The 21,091-nt window shown below is 39.7% G+C and overlaps 1 protein-coding gene across 2 annotated transcripts in view; it reads right to left on the reverse strand.

Moving 5' to 3' along the window:
• Positions 1-21,091, reverse strand: part of cnsta (consortin, connexin sorting protein a) — a 118,669-nt gene that overhangs the window by 8,721 nt on the left and 88,857 nt on the right. For both annotated transcript variants that reach the window (XM_028796930.2, XM_028796929.2), the window contains one exon: positions 3,471-3,609. In XM_028796930.2, the coding sequence (XP_028652763.2) occupies positions 3,471-3,609 (139 nt within the window). The remainder of the gene's footprint in view (positions 1-3,470; positions 3,610-21,091) is intronic.

Raw genomic sequence — 21,091 nt, forward strand, 5'->3', positions numbered from 1 at the left:
CCACAACACTTATTCTCACCTGGACAAAGGTGGCAGCACTGTGAGGATTTTTTTTTATTTCTGTAGTGCCTTCCATACCACCCAACCATCTCTGTTAAGGGTTCAGAGATATACATGTGAATGAGCCTATGGTGTCATGGATAATGGATTATCTGTCTATGGACTATGTTTCTGATACGGATGTGACCAACACTGGGGCACCACAAGGAACAGTCCTGTCTCATTTTCTCTTCATTCTGTATGCCTCTGACTATAAATATAACACCAGGTCATGCCACTTGCAGAAATTCTGAGATGCTTAGAATTCTCAGGGTGCATTGATAAAGAGGATGAGTTAGAGTATATGAATCAGGTGGAGAACTTTTTTTCTTGTTACAAAGTGAATTGTCTGCATCTTAACATCTGCAAAACAAAGTAATTGTTTATTGACTTTCACCGAACCAAAGAGCCTTTATGTCTGGTCAGATGAACAATATAAAAAAGGAGGTTTCCCTTAGGAGACTGTGTTCCTTTAAAGTTGAAGTGACATCCTTCACATATTCTGGAACTCTTTGAAGACCAGTGTAATTTTCTACACTATGGTGTGCTGGGCTGGTAAAATCAGCACAAGAGAGGTCCATCAAATCAAAAAGCTAATTAAAATGGCAAGCTCAGTTAAGGGATGCAGTCTGTACTCCCTTGAAGTAGTAGCAAAGAAGAGAATTGAAACAAAACTGAGTGCCATTATGAATAATGCCGCACATCCCCTCTATGACACAGTAACACAGAGGACTTTTACCCAATGAATCATTTAGCAGAAGTGTGTCAAAAACACTACTGGGGCTCCTTCATACCAACAGCAATACTCCTGCCTAATGCCTCATTGTGACTTTGACAGGCAAGTCTGAAGTTTTGTTTCTTTTTAATTTTCTTGCTTTTTAGTCATTCTGGTGTGTGTTCAGACCATACTATATGTATTTGTGTGTGTACATATTTATTCATTTAAAGAACTTCTGTAAAAAGCAAATTTCCCACTGGGGACAAATAAATTTCTATCTATCTACAGTATATATTGTACTGCTCCTCTTTTTAAAACCCTTCTAGAGCTATAAAAGTCATTGACAAAACTGTTTATCTTGAATTATTTAACCGTGAGAGTAACTGAATATTTAAAAAGATATAATTTTTGCCTTTATTGGTGTCTGTTGGACAGTTTAATTTAACCATACCAATTGCTGTATATATCAGGTGACGAGACAGACCCATTTCTCAGCCCTACTTAGGTGTCTTGACTTATTTTTTAAAAAATATTAATTTATTCCTTAATTTAGAAGTGCTTAATTTTGCATTCAAGTTATGTCTAAATGACAAGTTGCACTACCATTATTGTTGTAGACACATCCTTGCAAGCTGCACAACAATGCACAATTTTTAATCACAAGATCAGTTCTGTTCAAAGCAAACACAAGATCTGACCAATCAGATCTTCTGTGAATGTGAGGCTCACACCTATGGCAACATGCAGGCTTGCAAGATAGCTTACTTTACCTGCATAGGCAGGCACCCTTTGAAGAAGTGTAAACTATAGCCCTCAGATAGAAGGAAAAGAGCCTAGTACCTTCAGCTAAGGAAGAATGGTGTTAAATTTGTCTTTCTAAATTGTAGGGGTTGGGAGGGGGGTCATTTAAACCTGCTGAACTGTGTTTCTATCTGTAAACATCTCAGGGGTGTGTGGGGAAGATTTTGATGCAACTCAGAACATTTAGAGTACAATGACATTACAATCTTCGGATTTATTGTGTTCTGGAGGTATATGTTGCATCCTTTCATCTCCTGTTATCTGAAGTCCTACATGCCTTCTGGCAGATGCAAAGAAAACCGAATCATTATAGACAGTTAGCCAGACAAACAGAACTAGTTATCTATGTCCTAGATAGACCTGACATAATAACTGTATTACCAGTGGCTAACAGTAATGGCTAAGGTATTTACAGTATATACAATGCAACTTGTACAATCTGTGAACATATAGTACTCTATATTCCTTAAGTACAAAAGGTCTCCATCAAAATCACTCACAAAGCTATTTCAATATGGAAAGAAAGAAAGAAAGAAAGAAAGAAAGAAAGAAAGAAAGAAAGAAAAAAAAGAGACAAGAAAGAAAAACAAAAAAAAAAAAAGAAAGAAAGAAAGAAAGAAAGAAAGAAAGAAAGAAAGAAAGAAAGAAATGTGGGAAGTGCATAATGTCCTGAAGACTTCTGAACTGCTAAAATTAATTAGCTGCTGACTACACATTTCCTTTTACAACCAAACATGACCTTAGCTTACAAAGCCTATGTTCTGTAAAAATCTTCACAGACCCCACTGTCATCTTGAATGCTGGAGGTACCCATTATGCAAGTGCTAATTCAATGAAGTGCACTAAAATCGCTCATTTTAAAATACATCCAGCATTTTTGGCTAATTCATATCAAATATAGTTACACAATTGAATTATGAGTGACTAGTTTCTGAAAATCCTGGTAATCCTTATACAGGATTTATATAAAGTGGGTGAATTTTAAAATTATTGTTAAACATTTTCACATTGTCTTTGTAATGATATTTATGCCATTTTTGACTGTAGAACAATTTTTGGTCAGTGCTTAGTCTATCCATTACACAAATGGCACTTTACATTTTCCACACTTCAAGACTTTAAAATGTGATTTTTTTCATTGTGACAATTGTGGCTTTGGATTGTTTAGCAAAAAAAGTTCAAGATTCAATGTAAAAGAAAGATTGGTTGTCTTGATGGCCACTCCAATCTGTTTTTTAGATTTAGCACATTGATGCCCTTTTCACATCTTGAGAGTGTTTCTTTTTCTGTAATGGAGTTATTCAGTAGACAGAAGGATGGGAATACAGTTGAGTAGGAAAAATTAAATTATTTCACAGTTCCTGAAGTAACAATAATGGAAGTTACCAAAAGAGTTTTGTCAAGCACATGTTGCAAATACAGAAACAAACTAACTGATTCTGTTTATGTTGTTAATGAGCTCCAGCTTTTATATAGTTTCCTGTTCAGTGTGTAATAGCAGCATGGACATGTAGAAACTGAAATGACTCTCAATATCTTAGCTGGGAATAGGCAGCTGCATACAGTGGTATGCCTATACAGCATCAGTTAGCTAATCGACAAAGATAAAGAAACACCTCATAATGAATGAATAAAAATAATCAAACTTTTCTGATCAATAGAAACGTAAATTAGAACAGTGCAAAAACTGATAAAAAAAACATGTTTGCTATAAGTGTGGAGTTAAAGTTTTGTTTTGTGAACTCGATTCAAATTTGTAAATACCCTATGGTGAAAGAAGTTATTAGGTTATTTTTTTCTCCAAATTTAAAATGCCACTAATTTACTGTATATTTTTTCATGGTAACTATCAGGCATTTACCACACTTTCCTTTTAAACACTTAAACTAAAGTTATTTTTGTTCCTGCCCACCTTGGTCTAGAGTGTCTTCTGGCTCCTGGAACCTCACCCTTCTCTTCGTCTCTCGTTTAACCGTCACGGGAAGGATTTCTGTCCCATCAAGAGAACCCCGTCTCTTTAGAATGGACACAAGTCCCTCCGCTGGTGTTATCTATAGAAACAAAACAATCATGTTTAAAGATTTCTTTTCCATTTGTGGAACTAGCCCCGGACACAGACAGGCAGACATGTTAATTTGCACCACCACACGTTTATTTACACTACTATTTACAAAGTCTTGTGCCACACAAACCCCAATCTCCCCCAAAGTCCAGGCCAACCACACTTTGCCTTCTTCAGACCGCTTCCTTCTCTCTTTCTCCGATCTCGTCCTGCTTCCACCCGACTCCAGCCTCGAATGAAGGGAGGCGGCCCCTTTTATTCATACCCGGATGTGCTCCAGGTGTGCACTGGTAATCTTCCACCCGACACGCCCCTGTACCCGTGGCCCCCAATACAACCAGGGCGGTCGCCCCCTCGTGGTCTGGAGGAGGAATGAGCCCTCCTCCTGTCTCCCCAGGCGTCCCGGCTGGGTAGGAATCCCAGCCGGGTGCCACACATCATAATTAAAATTGTCAAAAAAAAACTAAATAATTTTGAAAACTGAATAATAAAAATCATTATGCTGACAAATTTAATGCCCAGTATTATAATTTTAAGGACTAAGTATTAGAATGAAAACAGAATTGTCCAGTTTCAAAACTGGTACACCAAAAAAACTGGAATTTTTCAAACACTGGCCGTTAAGAGGGATTACATGAATAAACTATTAATTCTTTGGAGATTGTGATTCAGAATTCAATGAAATATATAGCATTCTTTCTGATCAAAGTCTTTTAATTAATATTGGTTAAGTTCTAACACCAACAGCTCCCACAATTTTAATCTTGAAAAGCTTTCTCTGATTTTTAATTCAGTGTTATGATTTGATGCATTTAAAAATAAATGTCAATATATTTATAGATGCATTTATCCAGACATACCAAGATAAACACAATACTGTACAGTATTTATATAAAACTATTATACAATCACATATACAAAAACAAAAATAAAATATTGCTACACCTATACTCAAATGTTGCTAAAATTTTTACAATCTGTATATACAACTTAAACATGTAACGATATATTCCTTCTTACCTAAATACACACAAATAAACAACTCAAATGTCCTTAAAAACAAATGAATAACAGCAATGCCTTTTTCTCACACATTTAGTTTAAGACAGTATCTGCAGTGTGCAGAAAGATACCTGATTAAAATACAGAGAAGAGATGCATGAAAGACTGCTAGGTTGCTGGTTGCTTTCATCTACAGAGATAACTAACCAAGCAGGTAATGCTCAGTCTAGGTGCTTGGGTCTACTGACATTCTGCTTTTCTTGTCCTTTCTCTCTGATCCAATTTCTTTGTGGAAATTTCATACTTAGTCAATAATGAAAAAAACTTAAGTAAGGTATAATGCAAAGCAGGTTGTTAAGATATAAATATTGGACCATAGTTCAGCACATGCTCTGCTTTTCAGCAATGACAGTACTATGCCTCATAAAAGATGAAAACAGTGTGGCAGAATGAAAAAAAAACTTATATAAACAGAAATTCATTTTGTGGAATTTTTCACTACAATAATATCAAGAACATATCAAACAAAAATATCTGAATAAAACACACACATACACCCTATTGTTGTGAAGCAATTAAATGAACACAGGTTTTGGCTGTATGATTTAAAGTTCTAAACACAGTTTTGGAACTTGTGGGGGCTGCTCTCTCACTTTCTCTCTGTTTCTCTCATTCTCCACCTCTCTCTCCCCCTCTCCTTCAGAGGAATAGATGAAAACCAGAGTTTTGAAAATCAGTAAACTCTATTAAGATAAAATAATTCACAAAAGTAAAATTTCAACCTACAATAAACAATGAGAAGTTAACCCTGTTATAAGCATTATAAAGAGCACATGTCACAGGCACTAGCGGAATTATAAATGCTTTTTTATGTGGATAAATGTTACTTTCATTTTTAATGTAACAGATTACCAGGATTTTTTTCTCTGATTTATACTTGCTCAGGGTCACATCTTTACTAGATATTACAACCTGAACTACATTAATAATGAGAATATTAGCCCTCTGTCCTTTAGCACTGAACTTTACAAAGATACCGATCACAATACTACCTTTAATTACTGATGTGACCTCTAGTAGCATATTTATATAATACTTGATTTCACAAATCAAGCACATTCCAATATAACTTTGCTCAATACTACAAAGTAACATTATGTCTTTCTGACTCATAAATGCATGAAGTGGAAAATAAAGCAAGGTGATCCACACAGCTTTTGTGGAAATCACCCATGTAAATCTCCTTCAATATGTTAGTAGTATTTTCATAAATGTCAATAAACAGCATCTCTTTTATGCAGTTTTTCTGAATCACCTTTCAAATTCCAGACTGATCTATAAAAAAGTGGTAAATAAATGATTCACCTTTGAATAATCTAGATAAAAACATATCTAAAATGATACATAATGCATTTGTCATTGTACTGCATAGCTATTTCAAGAAACTCTGCTCAACATACTATATATTGAGTCATGCTAGTGTCACAGCACCACAAACAAAATTTATCATCTAACTGAAGAAGGACTCACTTAGCTGTCCAGTTTTCATCCTTTCTGAGCACACTCCTCATTTACAAAGGTGGTTTTCAAATATGAAGGAATGTAAGTTCTTTGTGGTACATTTCCTAAATTACATTTAAACTATATGTATCAAATTATAGTTTGCTAGAATTAATGCTGCCATTTGCATATTATTTTCATTTACTTAATTAATATTTGAACTTGAATTTTTGAAGACACTTTTATACATAGAGTTATCAACAGACATCACTCATAGTCCATACACAGCTTCATTCTCAGTAGCCTTGCCAGAAGGATATTTCTAAGATGGCTAAGGAGTAGCTACTGTACAGTATATTTGAAAACTATAAAAAAATAATCAGACCTCACAACACAGACTGTAATATTTTCAAATGTTTAAATAGATTGTATCCTCCATGACTAAAATGTGTATTAACCGTCACAATCTCAAAATATATAATGAAATAATCAACACAAACATTTCAACTATTAATGCTAGATGCATGAACGTTTCAGGGATTGTTCTCTATACCTATCAAAATCTGAAAGACTTGGGGCCTCATGTATAATGCCGCGCGTAGAACTCACACTATAACATGGCATAAGCACAAAAGGAGGAATGTGCGTACGCACAGAAAAATCCAGATGCAGGAATCTGTGCGTACGCAAACTTCCAAGTTATTCCGCTACATAAATCCCGATCAGCGTGAAAAGTAACGCACGTGCACGCGCCTTCTGTCCCGCCCCAACTCCTCCCAGAATTACACCTCTTTGAATATGCAAATCAATATAAATAGCCTTCTGTGAAAAGACAATGGGAAAAGCACAGGGTAAAAATTTAAGAATTTCAGCAAATACCAAGTGGAGGCAAACTAAAAACGTACTATTTGTAGGTTTAAACAGTGATATAATCAACAAAAGGAAGATGATCGAGTGACATAGTGTCGGAGAAACTTGAAAGCTTAAGTTCACAAAGTCGCACAGTGCCCGAAATAAAAAAAGTTGTCACATATCAAAGTCGCCGTGAAAAGGCGAGTCGTAGCCCACTGTCTGAGTGTCATATCAAAGCTTATTAGGGTACAGAGAAAAAAAATAGGCACATAATGGGGAAAAAAGCACAAAATGTCAACTTTAATCTCGAAATTTCCACTTTAATCACGTAGTTTATTTTGTCATTAAAGTAGAACATCATAAACTTCATCTTAAAATCGTTTATTTTACTAGTTTCTCAAAACCCATCATAACTAAAGTAGCATGTTAAATGCTTTGTTCTGTATTTGATCTTCTATATGCTGTGTGTGTGTGAATCACTACGTGCTTCCGTTCTTTCTCTTTCTCCGATAGGACACAGAATCTATTACATTCATGATATTACAGCTCTCTGAATAATTAAAATACTGAGATGTATACGTGATATCTTTTTCAAGATGATAGGAATGAAAGCATGGGAACACGGTGGCACAGTGATTGTTCATATCTCACGCAAGAGGCTTGCTGCGCCATGCGTGACCTTCAATGAAATGCTTTATTACAGAAGTACTGTCTCTTTCAAACATATTAACCTCCAATTCCTGTCCTTACTTTTCTTTATCCAAACAAATACCCAATCGCCACACAATCAGCTCTGTAATAGACGTGAAGCCATCTGTAAGCTTAGAACGCCAATTCTTCAAAACTTTTAAGGAACATTGAAATATCTTCGTAGTACGTGTTTAACAATTCTATCCGTCTATCCTTCCAGTGTCGTGTCAGCACCAGCAAGAATACAGCGCAAGGCAGGAGCAATCTGTGAACTAGCTAGTGCTGCGGAACCGTGTCCTCACATGTTTAATTATTAACAATACAGATTATTTAAATGAAGTTAAAGTTTTATCTGTATAATATAATCAACATATTTTGCTGCATTTCATCTTAAAAATGATATTGTCATCATATGAGCTTTACAAAGTGGCGCAGGTTGTGCAATATTATAACTGTAGTGCAAGTTTACATGAGGTAATTGTACTTATAAGTACAAACAGTTCTACAAGGAGCACTTGATTGAGTGCGTTTATAGTTCTTGGGATGAAACTGTTTGTGAACCGTGAGGTCCGTACAAGAAAGGCTTTGAAGCATTTGGTTGATGCTGTATACCGATAATTCTCTTTCCGATCAGCTGCTGCCCACTCAGATACAGTAATATAAATACTCTGAGTGGTGCAGTGAAAGTAATATGGAAAAAGATGATACACTGTGGCAACCCTTAACGGGAGCAGCTGAAAGAAGAAGAAGATGCAGTGAGAGTAACAACGCTAAAGCAGTTATGGTATTTGGAATACTATGGCTATTCCCTTGACCATTATACTGTTACAGGTTAATTACAATCAGATGCATTACACTAATAAACAATATGCAGTTAGTTTCAGTGTATTTGTAAAGCCGCGTCAGGAATTTGGGTCTAAGAAAGAAAGGGTAACCACACAGGAACAGTAGCACTGCTTTGACGCTGGGTGCTGCCAGTCTGCAAAACCGAACGGAGAAATTGCGTACGCCAGGGTATGAGGCACCATGGAAATGTGCGTGGCTTTACGCCAAGTTTAGGTTTTATACATCGCAATTTCAGCATGGAAACGTTTGTACGTAACATTTCTGTGCGTACGCACCGTTTATACATGAGGCCCCTGGTGTGGTCTAGTGTGGACATATAGATGGACAAAGTTACTCTAGAGCATGAAAAAAAAATAATTTAACAAATAATGCAACTGTGGAACAATTATCTTAGATGTTAAATACATCTAGTACAAAGCAACAATCCCTGAAAATTTCATGTGCCTAGTATGTTCAATAATTATGATATATGGAGCATTGTTATTTATTTAGTAGCACTCACTTTTACAGTTAACTTAGGGTCACATATCTTAGAAGCTAATAAACATCCATCCATCCATTATCCAACCCGCTATATCCATACAAGCTGAAAATTTTGCACACTGGTTATTGGGTACAATGACATTCATTTCAGCAAGACTGAAGCAAATCAGAGATGGTCAGTCAGGAACATTTTCTAAAATCTGTTGATTTAACAGGGATTGACATACAAAAGAAACAATAATTTGGTTGTCAAGTTGTGTATCTTATTGGATTAAGTCACTAAGACAGCTACGTCTACACTCAGAGCTGGAGCAAATGTCAGATGAACCAGGGTGACAACACATGCCTGCAATTTTGTTAATCAGTTGTAACGGCCGACCCTTTTTACCCAGCCGGCAGCTACACTCCCAAGACCTGTGGCTTGGATAATTGACTGAGAAATAATCTTACTATCAAGCCGTACTTCTTACCAATTAAACTTTTCCCCCACAATCGACGGTGAAAAATATAAGCACACAAAAACAGGATGTAAAATTTAAACGGGTTATATGTATTAAGTAAAATAAGACATGCAAAAAATAGAAACATATATAAATATAAATATCCCTTCACCCCAGCAATAACAAGACACCACCAAATATATATATACACACAACAAAAACCCTCCCTTGTCCCTGTAACAAATAAACACACAACACGAATAACAATGAATGATAAACTGAAAATGAATGAGAACGTGAGTCCGGTAATAAAGAAACTGTCCTGAAAGCGGATGACTGAATTAGTGATATTACGTTGTTTGATTCTCCCTGGAAAAAATGGAACAGCCTCACCATGAATCCTCGTGTGTGTGGTGGATGATTAAATCCTACCCCGGGGTCTCTCGTGGTGAGGTCCTTGAAGTAAATCCGGCAGATGGAAAAACAAACTGGATGGCTAAGCGCGATATGGAAAAGAACAGGTACAGTGTGGTCGTGATGGTGAAAAAAAATCTCCTTCGCTCCTCTCTTCCTTCTCCTCCTGATGGCTTAAATAATCCTGTGACGGCTGTGATTGATTGATTGTAAACAGGTGTTTTCCAGGTTTGTGGCTGTGGTCTCCTTCCATCATCCGTCCCCTTTTTACGGGGACGGCATTAACTGATGCACAAACAGTAAACGGGACAATGAAACGAGACGCACTCAGAACTGACATTTAAACACTATGTGGCCCCGCTACATTCCCCCCCCCCAACCTTGGACAAGGGAGGGCCGAAGTACGGCTTGAGATTGGCCACATGGATTGTGTCTATCTTGGAGTCAGTGCCAATACCCCTTTGAAACTGGAAGTTGACTGGACCTGTTTGAGATATGATTTTGGCTGGACCTAACCATTTAGGCGCTAGCTTGGCGGAGAACCTTTTGCTGGCATCCGAGAGATGGTGAGCTCTAATCCAGACCAAATCACCCGGCTGAAAGTGCGCTTCCTTACGCCGGGCATTATATAACTTGGCATGTCTGGATGTCGAACTCACCAACCTCTGTTGGATTCTCCGCCGTAATTCCTCCATTTTAAATAAATTATTGTAGCTGGTGGTTCTTGGACTAGGGGCTCTGGGAAGGAGTCGGTCAAGCGGGCCCTTTAGCTGTCTGCCCAGCGCAACCAAAGCAGGCGTCTCACCTGTGGCTTCATGCACAGTGGTGTTCAGGGCAAACCGGAGCTCGGGGAGCCATTTATCCCAATCCTGATGGCGTTCACCCACATAAGAGGCGATCATGTTCTTCAGGGTCCGGTTCACTCGCTCTGTCATGTTAGCCTGGGGATGGTAAGCTGTTGTCAGGTTTTTCTTCACTCCCCAGGCTGTATAAAGTTCATCTAATACAGAGCTCGTGAACTGCGGACCCCGGTCTGAGACGATGTTCTTCAGCACCCCCCAGCGGGTGAAGATTTCGTTCTTCAGGGTGGAGCAGATCTTGTTAGTTTTGCCATCCGTTAAGGCAAACAGCTCCACCCACTTTGAAAAATAATCAATCACCACCATCAGGACGGTCTTCCTCGAGCTGGTAACAGGAAAAGGCCCCATCAGGTCGACTCCCAAAGTCTCCCCCGGTCCATCCGCGATTGTCGATTGTAGAAATCCTGCCGGTTTACCAGGTGGGTTTTTGAGCTGCTGGCAGGTGATGCACTTCTTCACGTGGTGGCAAACGTCTTTCCAGACAGACGGCCACCACGCAACCCCCAGGATCTTTAATAAAGTTTTTGTCCTTCCAAGGTGACCACCTAAAGGACTGTCATGATAGTAATTTAAAAAGTCGGGGATGAGCCCTTCCGGGACGACTAGTTGGTGTTGCAGACCAAGGGAGGATGGAGTGGTCCTGTACAGAACCCCCTGGAGGTCCACGAAGTGTACCCGGTCGGTACGCTGCTGTTCCAGTCCCTCCCTGATGCTCTGGCAGAATGGACTGGTGGCTTGTGCTTGAGCCAGGTCTTCCAGGCTTCTTGGCAGAGGGAGGATCATCTTCTTTGCCTCTGCCAAACACACCATCCCCGGTGGCTCTGACACCCTAGACAGAGCATCAGGCACAATATTGCCACAGCCCTTCCGATAGGTCACCTTGAAAGTAAAGTTCTGGAGGCGTAACACCCACCTGGTTAGACGGGAGGAGGTCTTCGGGTGATTAAATACCCAGGTCAGAGCGTGATGGTCGGTGTACACTTCAAATTCAACCCCCTCCAGATAGTGTCTCCATTTTTCCACAGCCCACACGACAGCCAAACACTCTTTTTCAGCTGTCGAATAATTGAGCTCAGCGCCGTGCAAGGCTCGAGAGGCGTAAGCGATGACATGTTCAGCCTGGTGGATTTTCTGAGTGAGCACGGCGCCAAGCCCCAGGTTGCTGGCATCTGTTTGTACCTGGAAAGTGAGCTGCGGATCTGGCTGGGCCAGAACGGGCGGCTCTTGAAGGTGGCTCTTTAGTTGCTCGACCGCGTCCTGGCACTCTGTTGTCCACTCCCACAGGACATCTTTTTTTCTTAGGTTGTTCAAGGGAGCCGCTATGTCAGCCATCCGGGGAATGAACTTGTGATACCACCCCACTAACTCAAGGAAACGTTGCAAAGATTTCAAATCCGTGGGTGTGGGGTAGTCTCGGATGGCTAAGGTCTTCTCGGGGTCTACAGCGACCCCCTCAGATGAAAGAATGTGCCCGAGGAAGCGTATGTGGGGTTGAATGAAGGTACACTTCTTCGTGTTCAGCGTAAGGTGCGCTTGATGTAATCGTTGGAAGATGGTGTCCAGGTCCTGGAGATGTTGTTTAATAGAAGGGGAGTAAATAATGATGTTGTCGATGTATACAAAGCAGATCTTGCCTATCAACCCCCTCAGGACTTGCTCCATGAGCCGCTGGAAGGTGGCCCCAGCATTTGTAAGCCCAAAAGGCATGACTTTGAACCGGAACAAGCCTTCAGGGGTGATGACTGCCATCTTCTTCTTACTCCCCTCGTCCATCGGCACCTGCCAATAGCCACTGCGGAGGTCTAGTGTGCTGAAAACTGCAGCTCCATGCAGTGACTCCAGAATCTCATGAACCAGGGGCATGGGATATGCGTCCAGGCTCGTCTTCCCGTTAACCCCCCTGTAGTCCACGCAGAAACGATAGGTGTCATCCGTCTTCTTCACGAGGACCACAGGGGACGCCCAGGAGGAGGAAGATGGTTCGATTATTCTCTCGGCGAGCATTTGATCAAGATGTTCTTTAATTATGCCCTTTTTTAGTGGAGAAACGCGGTAGGCTCGGTGCCTTATTGGAACTTCGTTCGAGGTGTGGATCACGTGGGTAACTCCACGGGCGACTCCTAATTTCTCAGTCCACACCTCGGCCCACTTCTTCAGCACCGGCCTTACCTCTTCGGGCTGTTCCTCCACAGGGGGCTGCCGCCGAGGTGCTTGCGTCACTCCTCACTGCCGCGTAGAAGCCAATGAATTCCGAGCCCAGATCTTCTTTGGATTTATGAATGAAGTCGCATACCCCTTCCCCTGGCACCGTATACCCTCTGGGACTGAGATGGATGGTCATCCTCATGGTGGTTAAAGAGTCCAGCCCAAGGAGTAACGGGACGGACAGGTGCCGGTCATCCAGGACATACGTATCCATCTCCCAGGTGGTGGAAAGTACACTGTACCTCAAGGGGACTTTGCCCAGGGCCTTGTGTTCACTCCCATCTGCCAATACAAATCGGACAGACGGGGCAGATGTTAAGTTGTCTGTCGGTCGGCTAATCTTCTTCCACATGCTTGAACGGATTAAAGTGTGATGGCTCCCTGTATCCACCACCGCATCCACCTGCCACCCCCGCAGCTTCACTGGGACGATCAGGAGGGACGTACTCGTTTGCATGATGGCGAGATCGGCTTCCGACCAGCAAGGTTTGGCTCGCTGGGGTTTTAGGGGCTGGGTTTCTCGTGTACTGGCTTGTACTTTATTCCAGTACGTTTTTGAGTTTCCCCAGTCCCGTTCCACTTGTGAGCCCACCTTCACCAGGTCTTCCACCGACCCCACAACCCCCCTGAGACCCCCAGCTAACCGCGGGTTACAGGCATTAAGGATGCGGCGGACCACCTCTTCTTCAGAAATAGCCGGACGCCACTTCAAACACAAAGCCCGATATTCATAGGCGAAGTCCCGGATGGATTGCGAAGGCAGTTGCACCATGGATCGCAGCTTGTCCTCCAGTTCAGATTCATAGTCTTCCGGAAGAAAAGCCGCGAGGAAAGATCGACGAAAGGATCCCCAGTCTTTAATGTTCTTCTTGGCCGTCAGCCACCAGCTCCGCACCGGCCCCGAGAGGGATGCCCCTATCACCCCCATAAGCTCTTCTGGGATTAAAGGGTTAACAGCCAGATACGCCTCCCCTTCTTCCGCAAAGTTGAGGACATCATCGATGTTATAAGGGGCCCCCAACTTGGGAAAGGAAAGGCGCACCCCAGGAACAGAGGGCCGATTGATGTATTCACCCCCCTCACGAGACCCGTATGGCGTTGAATGACAGGGTGACTGACGTAACGTCTGGAGACTCCTTCGGACCTCCCCCTGAAGAGTTTCTTGCCAGCGTTGATCCCGCCTCTGGAGGCACAACACGATTTCCCACCCCAGGAGTTGAACTTGCTCATTGAGATATTCTTTTACTTCCTCCTGGGAGCTGCTGATGCGAGCCTGCAAGGCATCTTCTCGCCCGAGCGCACTTTCAGCAACCTCGCGGACTTTCTCATCCAGCCGGGTTAGTTGTTGCGCCAGATCTTCCCACGGAGGCGAGACATCCTCCAGGCATTCCTCCTCAGGTCCATGGTGATCTTCGAGGTACAGCGACTGCAATGAATCCACCACCTCCTGCACCGCTGAACACGCTCTGACCGTGACGTGCCGCGCCCCGGCTACTCCATCATCACACCGCGGCGAAGCAATGTTGTCGTCCTGCTCGGCACGCACTATAGACATATTAATTGGGGAAAATGTTTAAAGGCAGACAGCGATAGATATTTATTAAGATTCCTCAGAGAGGGCACCACTTTATGTAACGGCCGACCCCTTTTACCCAGCCGGCAGCTACACTCCCAAGACCTGTGGCTTGGATAATTGACTGAGAAATAATCTTACTATCAAGCCGTACTTCTTACCAATTAAACTTTTCCCCCACAATCGACGGTGAAAAATATAAGCACACAAAAACAGGATGTAAAATTTAAACGGGTTATATGTATTAAGTAAAATAAGACATGCAAAAAATAGAAACATATATAAATATAAATATCCCTTCACCCCAGCAATAACAAGACACCACCAAATATATATATACACACAACAAAAACCCTCCCTTGTCCCTGTAACAAATAAACACACAACACGAATAACAATGAATGATAAACTGAAAATGAATGAGAACGTGAGTCCGGTAATAAAGAAACTGTCCTGAAAGCGGATGACTGAATTAGTGATATTGCGTTGTTTGATTCTCCCTGGAAAAAATGGAACAGCCTCACCGTGAATCCTCGTGTGTGTGGTGGATGATTAAGTCCTACCCCGGGGTCTCTCGTGGTGAGGTCCTTGAAGTAAATCCGGCAGATGGAAAAACAAACTGGATGGCTAAGCGCGATATGGAAAAGAACAGGTACAGTGTGGTCGTGATGGTGAAAAAAAATCTCCTTCTCTCCTCTCTTCCTTCTCCTCCTGATGGTTTAAATAATCCTGTGATGGCTGTGATTAATTGATTGTAAACAGGTGTTTTCCAGGTTTGTGGCTGTGGTCTCCTTCCATCATCAAAAGGGGACGGCATTAACTGATGCACAAACAGTAAACGGGACAATGAAACGAGACGCACTCAGAACTGACATTTAAACACTATGTGGCCCCGCTACACAGTAACAATTTATTTTCTATTTCTTGGCAGAGTTCATCAATGGAACATAAGTCTTATCCATTAAGGACATTTACAAGATACATTTGAAGACCGCCATTTTTTCAAAACCCATACCCACACACCCCTACAACAAAGAGCAAGCAATGCTGCAGTCATAAAATGCAGACTCATAAACAATTTTTTCCTAAGAGCCACTGAACTGTTAACTCAGCTGTGCTCATCTACAGTATTCAAACAATGTTGAAGAGTCCGTTATGTTAGCACCAGCACTACCAATCAATTTGCATTAAAGTTCATTCCAAAACTTAGTTACTTTTAATGCCACATTACTATTTACTCTGCCTGATACATTTGATATTTTGTGGTATTTGGTACACTGTATTATTCCCCAAAAGGAAAATGTCTTTTTGTGTGTACATGTACAGTTATATCTGTTTGATATTTGTTGACATTTTTTAGTTTAGTAATGTCTATAATGCTGTATCATTGTTTTTTTATTTAATGTTTTTAATCAGCAGAATTACCAACAAATATTTTGCCTTGTATTAAGATGTAATTACACTAAACTGATATTAATATAAAATTATTTTCAGCTCTTATGTATAGTAATATTTCCATGTTTTTTGACTTGTACCAGAAACACTTAAGTGTTCATCATCAAAGAATATGTATATAATCAAAAACAATCACCTTGAATATATAAATATTGTCACATCTGTTGGCAAAAATCAAAAAGATTTTTAATTGGTCTCTAATTATAACCTCTCTTCACACCATAAAGCATATCTAATTATGAAAACAACCCTCCTCCATAAAAACAAGATATGATATCTTCTGTAACAAAATCAATGATACGCAAGAATATCCATAAATGCTGCTTTTCCCAAGTGGCATTTCTAAATACATTACATTTACCACAAGGTCATACTGCACTACTTGCAGTAGGAAACAATTGACTTACTAGTGCTCAAACAATGTAGTGTTCTAGCTGGAAAATATTGTCTTTCTTTTTTTTAAATTCAATTATGTATATTTATCTACATCCATAAACAATTACTAACTAGAAAACAGTAAAGGTATTAACACTGCTGTCTGGCATGGCTTTGTTTGGTAGCAGCTGCTGTATGAAGCACATCAGAGACAAATACCGATCAATGTCTCAAGATAATTTAGAATTGTATGGACATGCAATAGAAAAAAGAACTGTATAGTAGAATTCCCTTACAAATGAATAATACTGCATTAAAGCCCAAAGGCACTTTTTTGCTGTTGCTGATCTATTTTCTATTTAGTAAAACTCAGTAAGTAAACAAAGCTGCACAAAAAGATAAAAATAATTGAATAAAGCTAGGAATCACAGCCAAGTGAAGTGTTTTTTTAATCGATTATTATATATTGAAAGCTTACTCTATTGCAACCCAATTTATCAAAGTTATATTTTTTAGTTTTTTTTTTTTTTAAACTAAGAATGCAGACTCCAGGAGCAAACAGTGAATCAAGACTTAATGTGCCTGCACTAAATCAAAAGAGGCACTGAATTCCAAAGGACACTTTTGTTTGAAAGCTACAGTTTTTTCAATGCTAACTTTGAACAAGAACACATTGACTGAGAGGAGACAGGGCTGCAGAATTGATGTGTGTGTGTGTGTGTGCGTGTGTGTGTGTGTGTACATGTGTGCGTGTGTGTGTGTGTGAGGTCATCAGTGGGTCTGTCCGTTGCTATAAAAAGAGTAAGGAATCTGATATGAATAGGATCGATACTATGGAAAAAGAATTTTGGTACTATTACAAATTTTCAGAATAGATATTTATAAATAAATCAACATTTTTCATGCATATAAAGAAATACTTATAGATATACAGCATATATTTAATATATGTTGTGTTTGGGTTACATAGAAGAAATAGTTCTGGTCATAATTTGGTCATATTAAAATCAAGTACACTGGCAAAGTATGAACTATTACTTTCTGTTCAACTCTACCTGACAGAGTGCTTGATGGCTTATTTATACTGAATTAAGAATTCAAAAACATATGCAATCAAAAGGAAAATGAATAAACAAGAAACCTCAACAAAAGTCTATTAGTATATGCAAGCTCTTGCCGTTTTGACTTACTAAAGTTCATCTTCACAAGAGCTGCAACAAAGCTCCATAACTAATGCCTTTAAAAATAGAAAAGCGGATGCAAACCACCGCAGGATGTTTTTATAATGTATATGACTATTTATGTATATCCAGTAGTTTTACGCGTGCATTTATATACAGTATATTCATATTTGAAATATTCAAATTTCAATTATTGGTTGACAGTTCTACTAAAAATATGACTTACCCAATATAAAGGTCAGATTTTATACCAATTAATGTGTGTGTGGTGTGTACTGTAACTGATTATTTTGAAGGGGTTTTATTAAATCAGGACTTTATATGGTTTGGCATAGCAGGTTGACATTTTGCCTATAAGGATAGGATTACAAATTTAACTTCAAAGGAATGAAAATCTGAATGAATTACAATATATTAGAGTCAACCTGCTATACTTAAAATAATGCTAAAGATTTTTTAAAAATTGCGATATCATTTTGTGACCTAAGTATCAGGATAATATTGCATTGTGAGGTCCTGTTACATTCTTGCCCCTAATGTTTAGGGCTCTCATACTAGGGAGATTGGATGATTGCCCTTGTGTAGTGGAAGAGTAACAGCAAAAGCATACAGAATTTTCTGAGGGAAAGGTTTTTTGTTGTCTCCGGGGGCTAATCTCTGAACCGTAAACAGTTTTTGAGAGGGAACAGCTTTTTTAAAATAAATTGTTTTGCATCGTGTTTTCTTGGGTTCATTCCAGTAAATATTGTTATTTACTTGTGTATTGCTTATTTTAACTGGAATTCTTACTATTTTAATTGAAATTATTCTTCCTCTTGGTGGGACTGAGCACAAAAACATATTCAAAACACACTGACCTTTTTTCATCCTAGTTTTGGTTTGAATAAAAAATGCAGAAAAATAAAAGAGGCAGAAGAATGATCAAGTTCTTATTTTGCTATGAGATCTATTTTACCTGAAGAGTGAATGGAAGCTTTAATATGAGTTATGGGAATAAAGCTAATGCATTTCCCAAATAGATAACTATTAGTCATCTACTGTGGGGGGGGGGGGGGTTGAGGGGGTGTTGTTTCCACAATCTCTGAACAAGATTGCAGGTGTTTTACATGGAGTAATTATTATCATAATTATTTTTCATAAGCTATGCGCAGGTCTAGTATGTCGTGTGGGGACATATGTTGTGTGAGGCTGGTGGCTTTCAGCTAAGAAGGGTGGTTTAAGATCAGTGGCAGCTTTGACTGATTTCAAAGAAAATTAATCTTGTCCAGAAAAGACAATTCAGGTGTGTCTTCTGTATCAGCGCATGCTCCTAACCTCTCTTTCTCTCTCTCCAGTAACTCCAGGGAGCTACCTTGTATCAGTAACATCTACAGCTGCTTTCAAGACAGCAACCTCAGCTCACAGCTTTTTGAAGCTCTCCCTCCCTCTCTTTCTCTGGATGGAGAACCTCCACATTGGCCTCTGAGCCTGTCTTCTCCACTTTGGACACAGCCTTTTAAAACTTCACTTTACTTTTTCTTGCATGTCTACTTCAGTGTCTAAATGATTTGGATAAGCTTGGATATACTAAACTCCTTCTAAGCTTTCTAACCTCTACTACTCGTTCTGAGCTTAATTGTTAAGATTTTACTTGAATACCTCTATACAAATATGTATCATAAAAACAGGAGTAGGTGATGAACAAACTGGTACAACTGTGTAACTGGAACTGAAGTACAATTCAATGTTATTTGTGCCAATACAGTAATCCCTCCTCCATCGCGGGGGTTGCGTTCCAGAGCCACCCGCGAAATATGAAAATCCACGAAGTAGAAACCATATGTTTATATGGTTATTTTTATATTGTCATGCTTGGGTCACAGATTTGCGCAGAAACACAGGAGGTTGTAGAGAGACAGGAACGTTATTCAAACACTGCAAACAAACATTTGTCTCTTTTTCAAAAGTTTAAACTGTGCTCCATGACAAGACAGAGATGACAGTTCTGTCTCACAATTAAAAGAATGCAAACATATCTTCCTCTTCAAAGGAAACAGAGAGTAAAGCAAACAAATCAATAGGGCTGTTTGGTTTTTAAGTATGCGAAGCACCGCCGGTACAAAGCTGTTGAAGGCGGCAGCTCACACCCCCTCCGTCAGGAGCAGAGAGAGACAGAGAGAGAGAGAAACAAAGTCAAAAATCAATACGTGCCCTTTGCGCTTTTAAGTATGCGAAGCACCGTGCAGAATACTTAAAAGCTGCACACAGAAGGTAGCAACGTGAAGATAATCTTTCAGCATTTTTAGACTAGCGTCCGTATCGTCTAGGTGTGCGAACAGCCCCCCCTGCTCACACCCCCTACATCAGGATCACAGATAGTCAGCGCAAGAGAGAGATAAAGAAAAGTAAGTTGGGTAGCTTCTCAGCCATCTGCCAATAGCGTCCCTTGTATGAAATCAACTGGGCAAACCAACTGAGGAAGCATGTACCAGAAATTAAAAGACCCATTGTCCTCAGAAATCCGCGAACCAGCAAAAAATCTGCGATATATATTTAAATATGCTTACATATAAAATCCGCGATAGAGTGAAGCCGCGAAAGGCGAAGCGCGATATAGCGAGGGATCACTGTATATACAATTTTTTAACAAACATTTTTAGAGGGAACTATTTAGAAGTAAATAATAAGGTAAAAAACAAAGTGAGTTATAATAATGAACAAAAAAAAAATAAAGAATAGAGATGCACCAATTGGGACTTTTGAGGCCGATTTTGATCACCTGTGTTTATAAAGAGAAATTGCTCACCCTGAAAACAACTTCTGATTTTACGTCACGCCCATTCCACTGCGTCACACGAATGATTCAAATGGACCCTGTAAGCATTAAGATTTTGCTAAGTTCAATTAAATTTTTGTATAACTTGACCCCCAGGGTGTTGTTCACATTTAAAAGCATAATTTATATAAAAGACAAAATAAAAGTTGCATCAATTGAAATACAGTAATCCCTCCTCCATCGCGGGGGTTGCGTTCCAGAGCCACCCGCGAAATAAGAAAATCCGCGAAGTAGAAACCATATGTTTATATGGTTATTTTTATATATTTTAAGCCCTTACAAACTCTCCCACACTATTATAAACATTTCACGCACAGTTATACAGCATAAACCCTTTGTATTCTCTTAGATATTAGGTAAGATTCGTTGAAATTATGTATGTAAACTAAAACCTAAATATTATTTTAAAGATATCGAGCGTCTCCGATATCATACGTTACAGCCATTACAACAGACAGGCCACCAGCAATAAATACGTACAATGCAAGAAAAATTGTATACAGTAAAATGTGTGTACAGCGACACTAAACTATGTACATGTAATAAGTACTGTACGTAAATAATTAATTATGGTTACTCACCAACAATGACACGACGACTTGTCCGATAACGATGAGTTTAATATTACTGCACAACAAAGGATAGCGTTACAGCTCTTCTAAAGGAGCCTCTTCAGGCGACTGTTTAGCACTGCCGTTGTTCTTCTTCTAGCACTCTTCAATCCAAATCCCTAAAGCAGATTTCATCCAGACTACTGCCTTATCACGTCCCCTTGCAACT

This window comes from Erpetoichthys calabaricus, chromosome 3, assembly GCF_900747795.2.
Source record: "Erpetoichthys calabaricus chromosome 3, fErpCal1.3, whole genome shotgun sequence".
Taxonomy (NCBI): Eukaryota; Metazoa; Chordata; class Cladistia; order Polypteriformes; family Polypteridae; genus Erpetoichthys; species Erpetoichthys calabaricus.